The sequence below is a fragment of the Diabrotica virgifera genome, chromosome 10, assembly GCF_917563875.1.
Source record: "Diabrotica virgifera virgifera chromosome 10, PGI_DIABVI_V3a".
Lineage (NCBI taxonomy): Eukaryota > Metazoa > Arthropoda > Insecta > Coleoptera > Chrysomelidae > Diabrotica > Diabrotica virgifera.
In genome coordinates, this window is record NC_065452.1 from 111600372 (window position 1) to 111619640 (window position 19269).

Genomic DNA, 19269 nt, shown 5'->3' on the forward strand with positions numbered 1-19269 from the left:
TCTGTTTTATATGAAGCAAAGGAAAAAAACAAAAACCATTATTACGGATGAAAATGCATTAAATATTTTACTGGCTGTTACAGAAAATCCTCATATACGTATTCGAAATATTACAGCAAGATATAAGTTATGGATCTATATTGGATATAAGAGAGCAAGATATAAGTTATGGATCTATCCAAAACATACTCAAGAACAACAACATGCACCCATATACAATTACATCAGGAAGTTGTTGGGAATGATTTCGAACGAAGTGTACAATTTTGTCAATGGTCACAACAGCAAATAGTTATACAGAGAGATTTTTTTGAGTTTGTTCTTTTTGGAGACGAGGCAACATTCCACAAAATGGTAGTGTAAACAGACACAATTTTATTATTCCACAACCAATCCGTACTGTGCTCGCACACATAGTCAAACGAGATGGTTCTTAAATGTTTGGGGTGGAATCATAGGCAATTACGTTATAGGTCCTTTTTTCTTTGAGGAATCGGTAAATGGTGAGGTTTATTTAAATTTTCTAGTGAATCATTTACCTATTCTACTTGAAAATGTACCATTAAACGTCCGCCAACATATGTGGTACCTTCACGACGGAGCCCCTGCTCACCATAACACACTTGTCAACGGTGAACTCGATGAATTATTTTCTGAAAGATGGATAGGAAGAGATGGGTCAGTTCACTGGACACCCAGATCACCAGAATTAAACAAAGTTGATCTCTTTTTCTGGGGTTTTATTAAAGACGTAGTGTATAGGACGCCTCCAACAACGGTTGACGATATGAAAATAAGGATTCAAAACACCTTTTAAAGTGTCACACAACAAATGCTTACAAACGTCAGTAGGTCTTTCGAAACTCGTCTCCAAGCTTGTGTAGACGTTATGGGAGGTCACTTTGAACACCTTTTATAAGAAATATAGGAAGTATGTTGAACATTTTTTATTTAATTTAGTTTTCTTAATAAATTTTAATAAATCAAAGTATCATTGATATTAATATTTAATTAATACATGTTGCTATCAACAATAAAACTAAAATATCTCGAAAACTAATAACTTTAGGTATAGGGAATATTTAAAAGATATGCAAGTATACTGATAGAACTTTTCGATGATAATATAAAATACAGGGTGTTCCATTTAAAAATATGAAGAAAATCTTTTATTTACATTTTGACTTACCCTGTATACAATTTGTGTAGTTATAAAAAAATTGTACCTTGTTACAAAACTACTTTAATATTGACAGTCAAAAGCAGTAAAAAAATAAGTTTATATATTTACCGTCAGAAACATACAGGGCGATCAAATCAGTATGCTTTTTTAATAAAACTGCTCGTAACTTTGAAACACTCGGTATAACCCTAGACAAGTGTTATATCTCGTGAATCAGAAAAATGTAGAGAAACCAGATTTTGAATAAAAAACAGGGTTTTCCATTTAAAAAAACATAACTTTGGTTTGGCACGGTGTTATAGAGGACCCTGTATATTTTTCACTAATTTTAGAATGTTTACATGAAAGGTATCTATAACTTTTATTAACAACTTTTTTTCATATATTGTATAATAACAGATATATTGGACTTTGTCACAGAAGTTGATAACCCTGTATTTCCATTTTTACATTTCATTGCTACATACAATACCTACAGATCCTACAATATCCTACAATATTGTAGGTGTTTTCAGAGACTCGATTACTTCTTCTAAAATCTAGTTTTGTATGTCATACCAACAGCATTCGTTAATGGTTCTGCTTTCCTATATTCGTTATTTTTCTATTTATCTGATATGATGTTTGTGTTCTAAGGGTATCGAGATAATATTCTACTATGATTTGAGTTTATATCAGCGCCGGGGCAAGTTTTTACAGAAATTTCTGCCAGGAATTTCGTCAAATTTGAAAAATCATTCAAATGTTCTGCACTTGCAGTTTTAGAATCATGTGTGTAGTATTTATTGTGATTAATGGTGTATGTGCCAACCATGGACGTATAAATAAATTTTATTAAATCTTTATTTATACGTCCATGGTGCCAACTATTACGGACATGGTTATTAAATTTACTATATAGTTGCTATTTCAGTGTTTATTATCGTATTTGTTGATTTCAGAGCTACTGTAAAGGAATTAATGTCGGTTTAAATGATGATACATTAGGTGGTATAATAAAATGTAGTATTGCTCAATATTTAGCTTTAGAAATAACCAAAGGTAATGGTAGAGACAACAGAGCTGTCACGAGATATTTTCCTTGGTTATGTAGTACTTCAATAACGCAACAGAGGTTAGTATTTTGTTGTTTTGGTTTGGAGACAATTACATGGATATTTATTTTTTCAGTCCAAGAGAATTCATTGAGTGCATAGGCCATATACGACTTCTTTCATGGCTTTTACTGGGATCGCTAACACATACGGCATTACAGGGTAACAACAATAATAACTGTCAAATATTAAGTCAGCCAATTCCCCAAGAAGCTTCTTGTCAAATCGCTGACCACATTCAAGTGATAATGGCTGGTTTTGCCGAACAACCAAAGGCATCTATATTACATATGTCGTCGCTATTCCATACATTCATTTTATGCCAGGTAAGAAGTAGCTTAATAATAAATTATGTAGCGTAAATAAATATATCATCATCACAGTCATTAACATCTTACTAACGTCTCAATGTCCACATTTCAAAAGCGTATAAGCGTCGTATATCTGATTCTTTAACTGTCCATGTCTCGCATGCATAGTAAAATATGGAAAAGACCAGAATTGAAACGAGCCTCTTCTTGTTTGTCATATTAATGTGACGATCACGCCATACCCGTTTAGTTCAGCTAATTACTTCGCACACCGCAATAGTTCGGGTTTCAGGAAAGTTTTGTATGCGATCAATAACCATGATTTTGGTTTTGTTAACCCTTTCAATGCTGACGAAATATACCTAACGCAACCTGGGTGCTAACTCGATTTTTCGCTGCAATTACATCGTAGTGTTTTGGTGGAGACATACTCAATAGAAATACAACTTGATTCAAAGTCAAAAAATTACTAACCTCTAAACGAATGTTGTGCATATCTGCATATGACGCCTGAAGACGTCATGCGCACTCCACAATAGTAAGGGTATGACGTTTTTAGGCATCATCAGCATTCAAAGGGTTAACCATGAGTCTAAACTTAGCACTTTCTACCTCGAGTTTTTTTAATACGTTAGTAATTTCTTCTGGGGCCTGATTCTAATTCAAATTTCGACCGAAAACAACATGGAAAACAAGTCGCAATCAATATGGCGACGTTGAAATGCGATTGTGCGAACCTTGTGGATTTTAGTTGAACTAACGAAATGAGGTCACAAAATAGCGACTATCGAAATTAATAGCGACTCCAAAAAAGTGGTTATTATAATTTCGACTCGAAATTATTGTGACACGGACATGAATGAATGGCCGAAAGCGAGGTTAGGTTTAGTTTAGGAAGGAGATGTGTTTGGTTTGTTTCTTGCAAGGAAAACTAAAGCAAAATGTATTAATACGGCTGGGTTTTATGGAAATTTCCTGGTTTTGGAGGAATTAGATAGAATAGTATTAAATTAGAAATAAAATAATTGAGAATGTTCACAACGTGAATTATCAACTCAATGAAAGATGTAAGGTAATAATCTGGGAAAATTAGTATAAACAAGGAAAATTATGTACCAGCTATTTTATTGCTGGACATGCTGGAATCAAATCTTAAGATTTCATGTATTAGTAATATAGCTATGCAAAGTGTGCTATTTGGTTTATAAACAAATTAGCGCTCCAAAATCTGTTTTCAATTATTGCTCTGTAACTCAGAAGATTTTAACGTTAAACCGTGTTAAACCAAAAACACTCACATAAAAATTCACTGTAATTTAATTCTGCACATAGATATTTTTTTTCGATTTCCTTCGGCGGAAATTTTCCTCGGAAAATTCGGGTTTTCCAAACAAAATCTTTACTTTTCAACTAAAATTGTAGGGAAGTAATTATTTATCAATAATTAAATAACTTGGTGACAAAATCTTTTTTGTTATGAGTGTCTTGAAGATATATGAAAATTTGTATGTACAAAGAGGACCGGAATAAAAAGGTAATGGTTAAAAGATTGAAATCCTGTTGTTTATAACTCTGTCACAAATGCCGGTCAAATTTGGCCGGTTATACCTGGGACCACTCCTCGCAATTCCATTTTTTTTTCCTTCGAAAAGGGCACAGAAGCCGTGCCCTTTTCAACAGCGTGAACTTAATTCAGTTTAATCTAATATCTTTCACAGCTATTCATAGCTATTCTGGTGTATCACAATCTTTCTGGTTATTATTTCGACCGAAATTTTTTTATTTGACTTTTTAATTATTGCTATACTATTGGTTAGATTGTCGCCGGTCTCCTGATATACAGAGAGGGGCTAAATTATGGAATAAATTAATTTTCTCTAAAATGGACGATTTTAGAGAAAAATCCCGAAACAGGTCGATTTTTATTTTTAAATTAAATTTCTTTGGCATATATTTCAAGCTAGTGACGTCATCCATCCGAGCGTGATGACGTAATCGATTATTTTTTAAATAGGAATGGGGGTCATGTGGTAGCTCATTTAAAAAGGCGTTCAATTCTCTATTCAGTATTATAAACAATAATATCATTATTTATACAGGGTGGCCAAAAAAAAATTGAACTAAATTAATTGACGCAAAAAGAAGAATGTATTCAATTTATTAAACTCAAAATACATTCTATTGCTGTCAGAAAATAGAAAAAAAATGTTTACTTGGTAAATAAACATTGCTTTTAGCTTAAAATAAATGTTCAAACTGCGTAGGAGGGAGGCTGTTTGTGATTTAATTTAAGCGAAAAGAAATGTTTATTTGTGAAATAAACCTTTTTTTCTATTTTCTGACAGCATTACAATGTATTCTGAGTTAAATAAATTACATACATACTTCTTTTTACGCCAATTAATTTAATTCAAAAATTATTTTTTGACAAACCTGTATAAATAATATTAATGTTTATATTACTGAATATAGAATTGAATGCCCTTTCAAATGACCTACCACACGACCCCTATTCCCATTAAAAAAAATTATTGATTACGTCATTACGCTCAGATGGATGACGTCACTAGTGTGAAATATATGACAAAAAATTGTAATTTAAAAATAAAAATCGACGTGTTTCGGGATTTTGCTCCAAAATCGTCCATTTTAGAGAAAATGAATTTATTCTATAATTTAGCCCCTCTCTGTATAATCTACTATAAAAAATCTTTCATGTAATCAATTTATTTAATTATGTATTGATAAATAATTACTTCCCTACAATTTTAATTGAAAATTGCAGATTTTTTTGGGAAAACTCGGATTTTCCGAGTAAAATTTTTGTTGAAGGAAATCGGAAAAAAAAATAACTTTGTGCATAACTAAATTACGGTGAATTTTTATTTGAGTGTTTTTGGCTTAAAGGAAAACTCTTAGGAGTTACAGAGCACTAATTGAAAAAAAAAGAAGATTTAGGATTGCTAATTTGTTTATAAATAAAATAACACACTTTCTGCGGACTTGTCATACCCTATATTACTAATATATGCAATCTTGAGATTCGATTTTAGCAATAAAATAGCTGGTAAATAATTTTTCTCAAAAATGGCATTTTTTCGATAATTTTCCCAGACTATGAATAAATGTTGCGATGGTTGCGTAGCTAATAAATCCAATAAACCGGAGACCCAACCCAAATTCTGAGCAGTGTCAAAATGATAACGTTAATATCCCCAGTTGTAACTAATATCAAAATGAATAAGAATCGCTATAAATTGCGACCATCATGGCGGCGTCGAAATTCAATAGCGACCTCGAAATGAATTAGAATCAGGCCCCTGGAGTAGGGACTAGAAGTGTAGTGTCTTCTGCAAAACGCAAGTTAGATATCTTGGTACCGCCATATCAAATATTAATAAAGTTATTATCATAATACATGAGAACTGTAATTTACCATTCTAATTGGGAAATAAGCCACAATTTACCTTGAAAAATGATTTTATTGTCGTTTCGACTTCCAATTCGAAGGTCGTTATCTTAGTATTTAGATCCTTTGAATTCTAAGGATAAGCCGGCAGACGTCATGCCAGTCAAATTCGACTTTGAACCACCATTTGAAGTGGTCATAAAAAACCACCAAATGGATGAAACAGTTGAACCGAAACTGGAGGAAGGTTCACTCGTATGGTATACGGATGGATCTAAGATAGATGAAAGGGCAGGAGTGGGAGTTACTGGGCCGAATTTCAGGCTATCCAAATCTCTTGGAAACGCCCTATCTTTCAGGCAGAAATACATGCCATACAGATTAGTGCCCAAGAATGTCTCAACTGAGACACTCGTAGGGCAAAAGTCTTCATTTTATCAGACAGCCAAGCTGCCTTAAAGGCTCTAAAGTCATTTACTTGTGAGTCAAAGTTGGTTTGGGAATGTAAAAAATCCCTTAAGAAGCTGGTGGAAAGCAACAAAGTAACTTTGATGTGGGTGCCAGGTCACAAGGGAATTGCAGGAAATGAGGAAGCTGATAGCCTCGCAAAAGAAGGAGCCAATACCCCATTCCAAGGTCCAGAATCCTTCTGTGGACTACCAAAAAGCCACATCAGAGAGGAACTCCGGACCTGGGAACTCAATCAACAACAACTACAAGGTGATTGATTAGTAGGGTAAAGCTCAATTGCTTCGCTATAGTAATAGATAGCAACAAAAGTTAATAACAAAAATTTTAGCCACCTTTGAGCTTCACATTACAAAATTTAGTTAGAATGTTACAGGGTGTTCGATAACACAGTGGCAGACCTAACTTATGTTTTTTAAATGGAACACCCTATATTTTACTTTATATTCGAAATCCTGTTAACTTCTCCATCACAAAAATATAAAGGTTCGTAATGTTATACAGGGTATTTACAAAGTTATAACCAATTTTGTATGAAAATCGTAACAAGTTCAACTCCCTGTCAAATTCAGGGTGAGTCAAAACGCAAGTACATTATTTTCTCAGTAATGTTAAATGGAACACCCTGTATTTTATATCATTATTGAAAAGTAACATTAACGTACTTTAATTTTTATATAACATTCCCTATGCCCAAATTTATTAGTTTTCGAGATATTTTCATTTTTCAGAGCAAATTATTTTAGGTGTTTAAATTTATCTAAATTTTAAGTAAGCCATGACTGAATTGACAAATGAAGATAACCGATTATCAATCCGGTAATCAATGTAACACTGTAGCAAATAAAGCAATAAAAATAATTTATTAGTAATACATTTTACAAACAAAAACACAACCACTACATGCAACATTTTTGAAACAATTAAAAACTATCTTTTTATGTAAATGCAACAAATAAACAAAGAAAATTAGTAATAAATTTTACAAAAAAACACACAAACACAAAATACAATATTTTGTGAAGACAATTAAACACTACTTTTGTATGTAAATGTAACAATGTAACAAATAAATAACGAAACATAATTTATCAGTAATACATTTTGCAAAAAAAACATGTTTGAAAAAATTAGAAGCTACTTTTAATAAAATATTTTTAATATTTAATTACATAAGGTGTTCAAAATTATCTCGCTAACACATTTATGTACTCCTAAAAACGATCATTGAATGAGCTACTTACTCTACGGAGCATTTGTAAATTAACACATCGAAATACACTTTGTATTCTATTTTTCATCTCATCCCTTGTTGTTGGAGGTATTTTATAAACTTCATTATTAACGTAACCCCAAAAAAATCAGTCCAGTTTATTAAATTCTGGTGATTTGGGTGGCCACGCTACTAGTCCATTGAAAAATGAAAATATCTCGAAAACTAATAAATTTAGACATAGGGAATGTTATCTAAAGATTAAAGTACGGTAATGGTACTTTTTTTTCCCAAGATCTCGAATTTGCAGATGACATCTGCCTGATAACTGAACACCGAAATCATATGCAAGCAAAAATTGACAAATTGGCACAGTACTCCGACACGATCGGACTTCGAATAAACACAGAAAAAACTAAACTTCTAAAAAATAATAACCATCCAAATAATAAAATAATGATAAACGGTAAAGAAGTAGAAGAGGTAGACAAGTTCACATATCTGGGATCTGTCATGGAAAGGAGCGGGGGGTGTAAAAAGGATATACAGACGAGAATAACAAAGGCGCAACACGCATTCAACGCTTTAAATAGAATTTGGCAAACAAACGAAATATCGGAAACAACAAAAATTAAAATCTTTAACAGTTGCATTTAAAGTATACTGCTCTATGGAGCAGAAACATGGAAACAGGACGAAAATACAACTAAAAAACTACCAACATTTGTAAACAAATCTCTAAGAAAAATCCTGAAAATATACTGGCCAAACAAAATAACTAATAGAGAACTATGGGAAAGGACAAAGCAAACTAACGTATCTACTACAGTCAAAAAAAATGGAAATGGATCGGCCACACTTTAAGGAAAGACCAAAGCAGCATAGCAAGACAAGCACTTGAATACCAACCAGAGGGGAAAAGGAAGAGGGGCAGACCAGACAACAGCTGGAAAAGAACAACAACGAGAGAACACGAAAAATTGGACTAAGATGGGGCGAAGTCAAAAAGAGAGCAAAAGATAGAAGAGAGTGGAGGGAATTAGTTCACAATTTATCCAGAGAATAAAAACAAAAGAAGATGCGCTGTCCCGGCCAGACAGCAATCTTACACTTTTGGCCAAGAAACGCATAAGCGCCCAATACTCCACAAGGAGGGATGGAACGAGAGAGAGTGGTACTTTTCAATAGTAATATAAAATACAGGGTGTTCCATTTAAAATTACTGAGAAAATAATGTACTTGCGTTTTGACTCACCCTGTATTTGATATAAAGAAAATTAGCAATATCGACCATTCTTAAAAATTTTGACAATACGTTAAAAAATATGGCATTAATAAACCATTGTTGTTTTGCTTATTTTTATTTATACAGGGAGTTGAACTTGTTACGATTTTCATATAAAATTGGTTATAACTTTGTAAATACCCTGTATAACATAACAAACCTTTATATTTTTGTGATGGAGAAGTTAACAGGATTTCGAACTTAAAATAAAATATAGGGTGTTCCATTTAAAAAAAAAACATAAGTTTGGTCTGCACTGTGTTATCGAACACCCTGTAACATTCTAACTAATTTTGTAATGTAAAGCTCAAAGCTGGCTAAAAATTTTGTTATTAACTTTTACTGCTATCTATTACTATAGCGGAGCTATTGAGCTTTACCCTACTAATCAATCTAAAACCCTGTATACTGGTCCAACACACCAGGACAAAGGCAGGCAAAAAGGCTCATAAAGGTGTCGCATAGTGCAACAAACCGCCTTCTCGAAATGAGTAAAAAAGATAAAATGGTCACTGGCCTTCTCACTGGTCACTGACCTCTGAGATATCCTCTCAAAAAAATGGGCAAATCAGATAGTGAGAACTGTCGTTTCGGTGACAACGAAAAACAAACGGCAGAACACATTCTATGCAATTGCGTAGCGCTGTTCTGCAAACGACTGAAATTCCTAGAAGAGGTCACCCTAACGCCCTCTGACATAGGAAACAAGTCACCTAGGATGCTAATCAATTTCATCAAAAGTATTGGCATCCTAGAGTTTAACTAGATTAAGGTATGCACAAAAGATCTTTATAGGTCGAAGTGCTGAGAGGCTCCATAGCCTTAACGACCTCACATAATCTAATCTAATCTAATCTAACGACCTCCGAAGTGGAAGTCGAAACGCCAATAAAATCATTTTTCAAGGTAAATTGTGGCTTATTTCCCAATCAGAAATTGTAAGTCCCGTAGAACCACACTGTAATATTGAATAGCTGGGCAGTTTCAAATAATACATTTTCAAACATTTTTTTCAGCTTTGGACGATCTATTTAGAACAAGGATTAAGTAGTAACATACCAATAACAGAAGCATACAACGTAACTATGAATATTCTTTTTGATTTCTGGGGTAAAGTAACACCCTGCATCTTACAACTAATACAGCAATCTAAAATGTTATGTGAAATAGTTAGTTTACACTTTTTAAGCATGTTGGAGGCGCTGTTGGAGTGTCAGTCCACGTTTGTAGGAAAATTGCTACCGCTCTGGACACCTGTCCTCTGTTCAAGTCAACTGCAGGTAAAGTATAATTCAGCAGGTGAAAATTAAAGTGGCATAAGTCAATTTAAGGCATGTTTGAGCAATAGAGCTAAAATTGTTCGAAAAAGATCAAATAAAACGATATTTCAATACAAATAACTGAAAAATAAAAGTTTAAGTGGTGATCTAATATAGAAATATGAATTCAACACCTTTCGTATATGTACAATAAAATAATTGGGCTAGATGGCTTAAGCCACTTTCACTCTAAACATGTGCAAGGTAAATTCATTTATAACGATTTTAATCTGGAAAAGCAATGGATTGTATTGAACATTTTACGTGAATAACTTAAAATTACATTATTAGCATGTTGAATTCATTACATTCATTTTTGGTTTTCTAAAAATTGTCTGTTACTGTTCTATAGCAAAGGTCCATTATCTTTAACATCATCTGCAGTGTTTACATCCAAGAAAAGCAGGTGATGCACCGGAGGAATAAACGGTAACAGATCGATCATGTCTTGCTTTTTAACTCCCCAACAGGTCTCTTTGATGGATAAAGTTTTCCGTGGGGCATTGTTTAAAGCTACGGGTCTTCTTTTTCTTCCAGTCGGCTTTATGTTTAGAATATTAAACTCCACTATATTATGCAATGTTTCTTTGTACATTATTTCGTAAGAATTAACTTTTTGTATTCTGATCCATTGATTTTCAACCAGTTCACAAAATTGTTGTCAGTGTTTTTCTTTCTCTTAATCATATTTTCCTCTAAATTATTAGTTGAAGAAAATCTTCATATTTCTATACTTTGCCATGATGTCGTGCCAGGCTTGAGAAACATAGGTTAAGTTTCCTTTTGATGCCGATTCTACACTGCCAAATCTGGTACTCTAAGTAGTCTCCTCACTCTGAATAAACCTCGTTAATGCCAAACACATGTTCATATTGCGATTTTGGCCTCCACAGGTACCACTGTACTTTGTTACATGTCGATCTTTAAACCCACTTGTGTAGAGGCAGGGTAGAGCCGTTCGCCCATTTCGATGGAATGATCAATGCGATCTGTTATCAGGACTAGTACGAATGGCCTGGAAAAAACTTTTTATCTATGACATCAATAGTAGTCTCCTCACTCTGAATAAACCTCGTTAATACCAAACACATGTTCATGTTGCGATTTTGACCTCGACAGGTACCACTGTACTTAGTTACATGTCGATCTTTAAACCCACTTGTGTAGGACAAGGTAGAGCCTTTCGCACATTTCAATGGCATGATCAATGCGATCTGTTATCAGGACTAGTACGAATGGCCTAGCAAAAACTTTTGATCTATGACATCGATAGTAGTCTCCTCACTCTGAATAAACCTCGTTAATACCAAACACATGTTCATGTTGCGATTTTGACCTCGACAGGTACCACTGTACTTAGTTACATGTCGATCTTTAAACCCACTTGTGTAGGACAAGGTAGAGCCTTTCGCACATTTCAATGGCATGATCAATGCGATCTGTTATCAGGACTAGTACGAATGACCTGGAAAAATCTTTTGATCTATGCCATCGATAGTAGTCTCCTCACTCTGAATAAACCTCGTTAATGCCAAACACATGTTCATGTTGCGATTTTGGCCTCCACAGGTTACCTAGTTACATGTCGATCTTTAAACCCACTTGTGTAGAGGCAGGGTAGAGCCATTCGCACATTTCGATGGAATGATCAATGCGATCTGTTATCAGGACTAGTACGAATGGCCTAGCAAAAACTTTTGATCTATGACATCGATAGTAGTCTCCTCAGTCTGAATAAACCTCGTTAATGCCAAACACATGTTCATATTGCGATTTTGGCCTCCACAGGTACCACTGTAGTTGAATTACATGTCGATCTTTAAACCCACTTGTGTAGAGGCAGAGTAGAGCCTTTCGCCCATTTCGATGGAATAATCAATGCGATCTGTTATCAGAACTAGTACGAATGGCCTAGAAAAAACTTTTGATTTATGACATCGATAGTAGTCTCCTCACTCTGAATAAACCTCGTTAATGCCAAACACATGTTCATATTGCGATTTTGGCCTCCACAGGTACCACTGTACTTAATTACATGTCGATCTTTAAATCCACTTGTGTAGAGGCAGGGTAGAGCCTTTCGCCCATTTCGATGGAATAATCAATGCGATCTGTTATCAGAACTAGTACGAATGGCCTAGAAAAAACTTTTGATCTATGAGATCGATAGTGTCTCCTCACTCTGAATGAACCTCGTTAATGCCAAACACATGTTCATATTGCGATTTTAGCCTCCACAGGTACCACTGTACGTAATTACATGTCGATCTTTAAACCCACTTGTGTAGAGGCAGGGTAGAGCCTTTCGCCCATTTCGATGGAATGATCAATGCGATCTGTTATCAGGACTAGTACGAATGGCCTGGAAAAAACTTTTTATCTATGACATCAATAGTAGTCACCTCAGTCTGAATAAACCTCGTTAATGCCAAACACATGTTCATGTTGCGATTTTGACCTCCACAGGTACCACTGTACTTAATTACATGTCGATCTTTAAACCCACTTATGTAGAGGCAGGGTAGAGCCTTTCGCCCATTTCGATGGAATGATCAATGCGATCTGTTATCAGGACTAGTACGAATGGCCTGGAAAAAACTTTTTATCTATGACATCAATAGTAGTCTCCTCACTCTGAATAAACCTCGTTAATACCAAACACATGTTCATATTGCGATTTGGGCCTCCACAGATACCATTGTACTTAGTTACATGTCGATCTTTAAACCCACTTGTGTAGGATAGGGTAGAGCCTTTCGCACATTTCGATGGCATGATCAATGCGATCTGTTATCAGGACTAGTACGAATGACCTGGAAAAATCTTTTGATCTATGACATCGATAGTAGTCTCCTCACTCTGAATAAACCTCGTTAATACCAAACACATGTTCATATTGCGATTTTGGCCTCCACAGATACCATTGTACTTAGTTTCATGTAGATCTTTAAACCCATTTGTGTAGAGGCAGGGTAGAGCCTTGTGTCAGTAGTACATCTGGTGGCAGAGCTATAGCGCCCTAATTCCGGGATTCATTGGATGTATAATAAACTACCTTCATTTTTCACTATAATTATATTTGAACTTCACACTGTTCATTTAACCATAATAACGGTTTACATGTAAATAATAACAATGTCACGTTTAGTGTATTATTGCTTCATCGAATGACTAAAAATGGATATCAATGAATCGTCCCGTCTTCTCGTCGCTTTTTATATACAATACTAAATCACAACAGGCATGGTTTACTAGAGATCAATGCCGATCATATGTACCCTAATGGAAACTATATTATATTTTGTTTCGTACAAGTTCTGTTCAATGCTAAGGGTTAACGTACCATGTTACAGCCTTTCGCACATTTCGATGGCATGATCAATGCGATCTGTTATCAGGACTAGTACGAATGGCCTGGAACAAACTTTTGATCTATGACACCGATAGTAGTCTCCTCAGTCTGAATAAACCTCGTTAATGCCAAACACATGTTCATATTGCGATTTTGGCCTCCACAGGTACCACTCTACTTTGTTACATGTCGATCTTTAAACCCACTTGTGTAGAGGCAGGGTAGAGCCTTTCGCACATTTCGATAGCATCATCAATGCGATCTGTTATCAGGACTAGTACGAATGGCCTGGAACAAACTTTTGATCTATGACACCGATAGTAGTCTCCTCAGTCTGAATAAACCTCGTTAATGCCAAACACATGTTCATATTGCGATTTTGGCCTCCACAGGTACCACTGTACTTTGTTACATGTCGATCTTTAAACCCACTTGTGTAGAGGCAGGGTAGAGCCTTTCGCCCATTTCGATGGAATGATCAATGCGATCTGTTATCAGGACTAGTACGAATGGCCTGGAAAAAACTTTTTATCTATGACATCAATAGTAGTCACCTCAGTCTGAATAAACCTCGTTAATGCAAAACACATGTTCATGTTGCGATTTTGGCCTCCACAGGTACCACTGTACTTAATTACATGTCGATCTTTAAACCCACTTATGTAGAGGCAGGGTAGAGCCTTTCGCCCATTTCGATGGAATGATCAATGCGATCTGTTATCAGGACTAGTACGAATGGCCTGGAAAAAACTTTTTATCTATGACATCAATAGTAGTCTCCTCACTCTGAATAAACCTCGTTAATACCAAACACATGTTCATATTGCGATTTTGGCCTCCACAGATACCATTGTACTTAGTTACATGTCGATCTTTAAACCCACTTGTGTAGGATAGGGTAGAGCCTTTCGCACATTTCAATGGCATGATCAATGCGATCTGTTATCAGGACTAGTACGAATGACCTGGAAAAATCTTTTGATCTATGACATCGATAGTAGTCTCCTCACTCTGAATAAACCTCGTTAATGCCAAACACATGTTCATATTGCGATTTTGGCCTCCACAGATACCATTGTACTTAGTTTCATGTAGATCTTTAAACCCATTTGTGTAGAGGCAGGGTAGAGCCTTGTGTCAGTAGTACATCTGGTGGCAGAGCTATAGCGCCCTAATTCCGGGATTCATTAGATGTAAATAAACTACCTTCATTTTTCACTATAATTATATTTGAACTTCACAGTGTTCATTTAACCATAACAACGGTTTATATGTAAATAATAACAATGTCACGTTTAGTGTATTATTGCTTCATCGAATGACTAAAAATGGATATCAATGAATCGTCCCGTCTTCTCGTCGCTTTTTATATACAATACTAAATCACAACATGCATGGTTTACTAGAGATCAATGCCGATCATATGTACCCTAATGGAAACTATATTATATTTTGTTTCGTACAAGTTCTGTTCAATGCTAAGGGTTAACGTACCATGTTACAACCTTTCGCACATTTCGATGGCATGATCAATGCGATCTGTTATCAGGACTAGTACGAATGGCCTGGAACAAACTTTTGATCTATGACACCGATAGTAGTCTCCTCAGTCTGAATAAACCTCGTTAATGCCAAACACATGTTCATATTGCGATTTTGGCCTCCACAGGTACCACTGTACTTTGTTACATGTCGATCTTTAAACCCACTTGTGTAGAGGCAGGGTAGAGCCGTTCGCCCATTTCGATGGAATGATCAATGCGATCTGTTATCAGGACTAGTACGAATGGCCTGGAAAAAACTTTTTATCTATGACATCAATAGTAGTCTCCTCACTCTGAATAAACCTCGTTAATACCAAACACATGTTCATGTTGCGATTTTGACCTCGACAGGTACCACTGTACTTAGTTACATGTCGATCTTTAAACCCACTTGTGTAGGACAAGGTAGAGCCTTTCGCACATTTCAATGGCATGATCAATGCGATCTGTTATCAGGACTAGTACGAATGACCTGGAAAAATCTTTTGATCTATGCCATCGATAGTAGTCTCCTCACTCTGAATAAACCTCGTTAATGCCAAACACATGTTCATATTGCGATTTTGGCCTCCACAGGTACCACTGTACTTAGTTACATGTAGATCTTTAAACCCACTTGTGTAGAGGCAGGGTAGAGCCTTGTGTCAGTAGTACATCTGGTGGCAGAGCTATAGCGCCCTAATTCCGGGATTCATTGGATGTATAATAAACTACCTTCATTTTTCACTATAATTATATTTGAACTTCACAGTGTTCATTTAACCGTAACAACGGTTTATATGTAAATAATAACAATGTCACGTTTAGTGTATTATTGCTTCATCGAATGACTAAAAATGGATATCAATGAATCGTCCCGTCTTCTCGTCGCTTTTTATATACAATACTAAATCACAACATGCATGGTTTACTAGAGATCAATGCCGATCATATGTACCCTAATGGAAACTATATTATATTTTGTTTCGTACAAGTTCTGTTCAATGCTAAGGGTTAACGTACCATGTTACAGCCTTTCGCACATTTCGATGGTATGATCAATGCGATCTGTTATCAGGACTAGTACGAATGGCATGGAAAAATCTTTTGATCTATGACACCGATAGTAGTCTCCTCAGTCTGAATAAACCTCGTTAATGCCAAACACATGTTCATGTTGCGATTTTGACCTCGACAGGTACCACTGTACTTAGTTACATGTCGATCTTTAAACCCCCTTGTGTAGAGACAGGGTAGAGCCCTTCGCACATTTCTATGGCACGATCAATGCAATCTGTTATCAGGACTATGTCGTCCGCGGACCTGAGGAGACTAAGTTGCTCTCTATTTATGTTTATGCCTATTTATATTATTACAATTTTATGTAAGTGTGAAATATTGTTTATAACTAAACATTTATTTTCAGTTGCCAGGGCATTTACAAGTAAGATTACAAAACTGCCGTAATTTTCCACCCACAAGTATTCAAGAAGCAATCCCAGAGAAATTAAAACTAGCAAATTTACATAATCCAATGCTCCTACGATGGTTACAGAGGTTGCAATTTAAAATGGGACAAATTGAACTCCAGTCATCAACAGCAACACAATTCTATTCATTGTAAATAATTTATTTATAAATTATAATATTTTTATTTAACAAAAATTTATACATACGGTTGGAATAAATTATTCGAAATTATAAACATAACCACAGTTTTATTTTTTCCTTAAGGTTATTCATTTAGTTAATTTCATCCTTTAGTAAGTCCATTGTCTGTCTAGAATCTTCAGAACCCAGTGGATGCAGCTGAAACAACATTAAAATGGCTAAAAAGTTTTAAACAATGTAATAGAGTGCTTAATATAAATTTTTAACGTGTCCTTGTATATTTCTCTCCAAAAAATACACTATACAGGGTGATTGATTAGTGGGGTAAATCTCCGTAGATCCGTTATAGTAATAGATAGCGATAAAAGTTAATAACAAAAATTGTCACTAACTTTGAGCTTCACATCACAAAATTAGTTAGAATGTTACAGGGTGTTCAATATCATAATGGCAGACCAAACTTATGTTTTTTTTAATGGAACACCCTGTATTTTATTTTATATTCGAAATCTTCTTAACTTCTCCATTACAAAAATATAAAGGTTTGGTATGTTAAACAGGGTGTTTACAAAGTTATAACCAATTTTATATGAAAGTTGTAACAAATTCAACTCCCTGTATAAATAAAAATAAGCACAACGACAATGGTTTATTGATGCCATATTTTTTTATTCATTGTCAAAATTTTCATAAATGATTGATATTGCTAATTTTCTTTATATTGAATACAGGGTGAGTCAAAACGCAAGTACATTATTTTTTCAGTAATTTTAAATGGAACACCCTGTATTTTATATCACTATCGAAAAGTACCATTGCCGTACTTTAATTTGTATACAACATTCCCTATGTCTAAATTTATTAGTATTCGAGATATTTTCATTTTTCCATGGACCAGTAGCGTGGCCACCCAGATTACCAGAATTTAATAAACTGGACTGATTTTTTTGGGGTTACGTTAAGAATGAAGGATATAAAATACCTCTAACAACAAAGAATGAGATGAAAAATAGAATACCAAGTGTATTTCGAAGTGTTAAATTACAAATGCTTCGTAATTTAAGTAACTCATTCAATAACCGTTTTTAGACATGCATAAAAATGTGCTAGGAGGTCATTTTGAACACCTTATGTAATTAAATATTTAAAATATTTTATTAAAAGTAGCTTTCAATTTTTTCAAAAATATTGCATTTTGTGTTTTTTTTGTAAAATTTTTTACTGATAAATTATTTTTCGTTCTTTATTTGTTACATTGTTACATTTACATACAAAAGTAGTTTTTAATTGTTTTCACAAAATGTTGTATTTTGTGTTTCTGTTTTTTTTTTTGTAAAATTTATGACTAATTAATTATTTTTCTTTTTTATTTGTTACATTTACATACAAAAGTAGTTTTAATTGTTCAAAAAATATTGTATGTTGTGGTTGTGTTTTTTTTTGTAAAATTGATTACTAATAAATTATTTTTCTTTTATTTATTTGCTACATTGTTACACTGATTAACGGACTGATAATCAGTAATCGTAAATTGTCAGTTTTAGACAATTTACCTAATTAATAATTTACTCTGAAAAATGAAAATATCTCGAAAACTAATAAATTTAGACATAGGGAATGTTATATAAAAATTAAAGTACGGTAATGGTACTTTTCGATAGTGATATAAGATACAGGGTGTTCCATTTAAATTTACTGAGACAGGGTTTTCCATCTAAAATTACTGAGAAAATAATGTATTTGTGTTTTGACTCACCCGCATTCGATATAAAGAAAATTAGCAATATTAATCATGTTTGAAAATTTTGACAATAAATAAAAAAATATGGCATCAATAATCCATTGCTGTTGTGCTTATTTTTATTTATACAGTGAGTTGAACTTGTTACGATTTTCATATAAATATGGTTATAACTTTGTAAATACTCCGTATAACATAACAAACTTTATATTTTTGTAATTTAGAAGATAAGAAGATTTCGAATATAAAATAAAATACGGGGTGTTCCATTTAAAAAAACATAAGTTTGGTCTGCCACTAAGTTATCGAACACCCTGTAACATTCTAACTAATTTTGTAATATGAATCTCAAAGTTGTCTACAATTTTTGTTATTAACTTTTATTGCTATCTATTATAATAGCGGATCTATTGAGCTTTACCCCACTAATCAATCACCCTGTATTTTTAATTTCTGTAAAACAGTTATTTCTCACTGTTTATGAGCTTGTGTAATTTGATTCAGCTAGTTTGTTATTAATTTGTCATTTAGATTTACACCTTTTTGTAAATTTGTAGTAATTATGTTGTTTTTAAAAAATTATTAACCTAATCAAACTCGTTTTATAACGGGTACAAAGCTAGACTAGAACACAAGGGAGTGATCACAGAAGAAATAGCTATTGAAAGCTGTGTTAAACAAGCTTTTATCTTATCTCCTACTTTATTCCTAATTTTGGTAGATTGGATTATGAGGAAAGAAACAGATGATCGGACAGGCA

At 34.1% G+C, this 19269-nt stretch overlaps 2 protein-coding genes across 7 annotated transcripts in view; one reads left to right on the top strand and one right to left on the bottom strand.

Annotated features, from left to right (window-relative positions):
* The window catches only part of LOC114341580 (protein unc-79 homolog), a 435831-nt gene extending 418964 nt beyond the window's left edge, over nucleotides 1-16867 (top strand). For all 6 annotated transcript variants that reach the window (XM_050663368.1, XM_050663363.1, XM_050663367.1 and 3 more), the window contains 4 exons: nucleotides 2125-2297; nucleotides 2354-2603; nucleotides 9980-10243; nucleotides 16584-16867. In XM_050663368.1, the coding sequence (XP_050519325.1) occupies nucleotides 2125-2297; nucleotides 2354-2603; nucleotides 9980-10243; nucleotides 16584-16781 (885 nt within the window). In that variant the 3' untranslated portion in view covers nucleotides 16782-16867. The remainder of the gene's footprint in view (nucleotides 1-2124; nucleotides 2298-2353; nucleotides 2604-9979; nucleotides 10244-16583) is intronic.
* LOC126893323 (conserved oligomeric Golgi complex subunit 2) overlaps nucleotides 16786-19269 on the bottom strand; it is a 65655-nt gene continuing 63171 nt past the window's right edge. Inside the window, exon 6 of the mRNA XM_050663369.1 lies at nucleotides 16786-16966. Coding sequence (XP_050519326.1) covers nucleotides 16901-16966 — 66 coding nt within the window. The 3' untranslated portion in view covers nucleotides 16786-16900. The remainder of the gene's footprint in view (nucleotides 16967-19269) is intronic.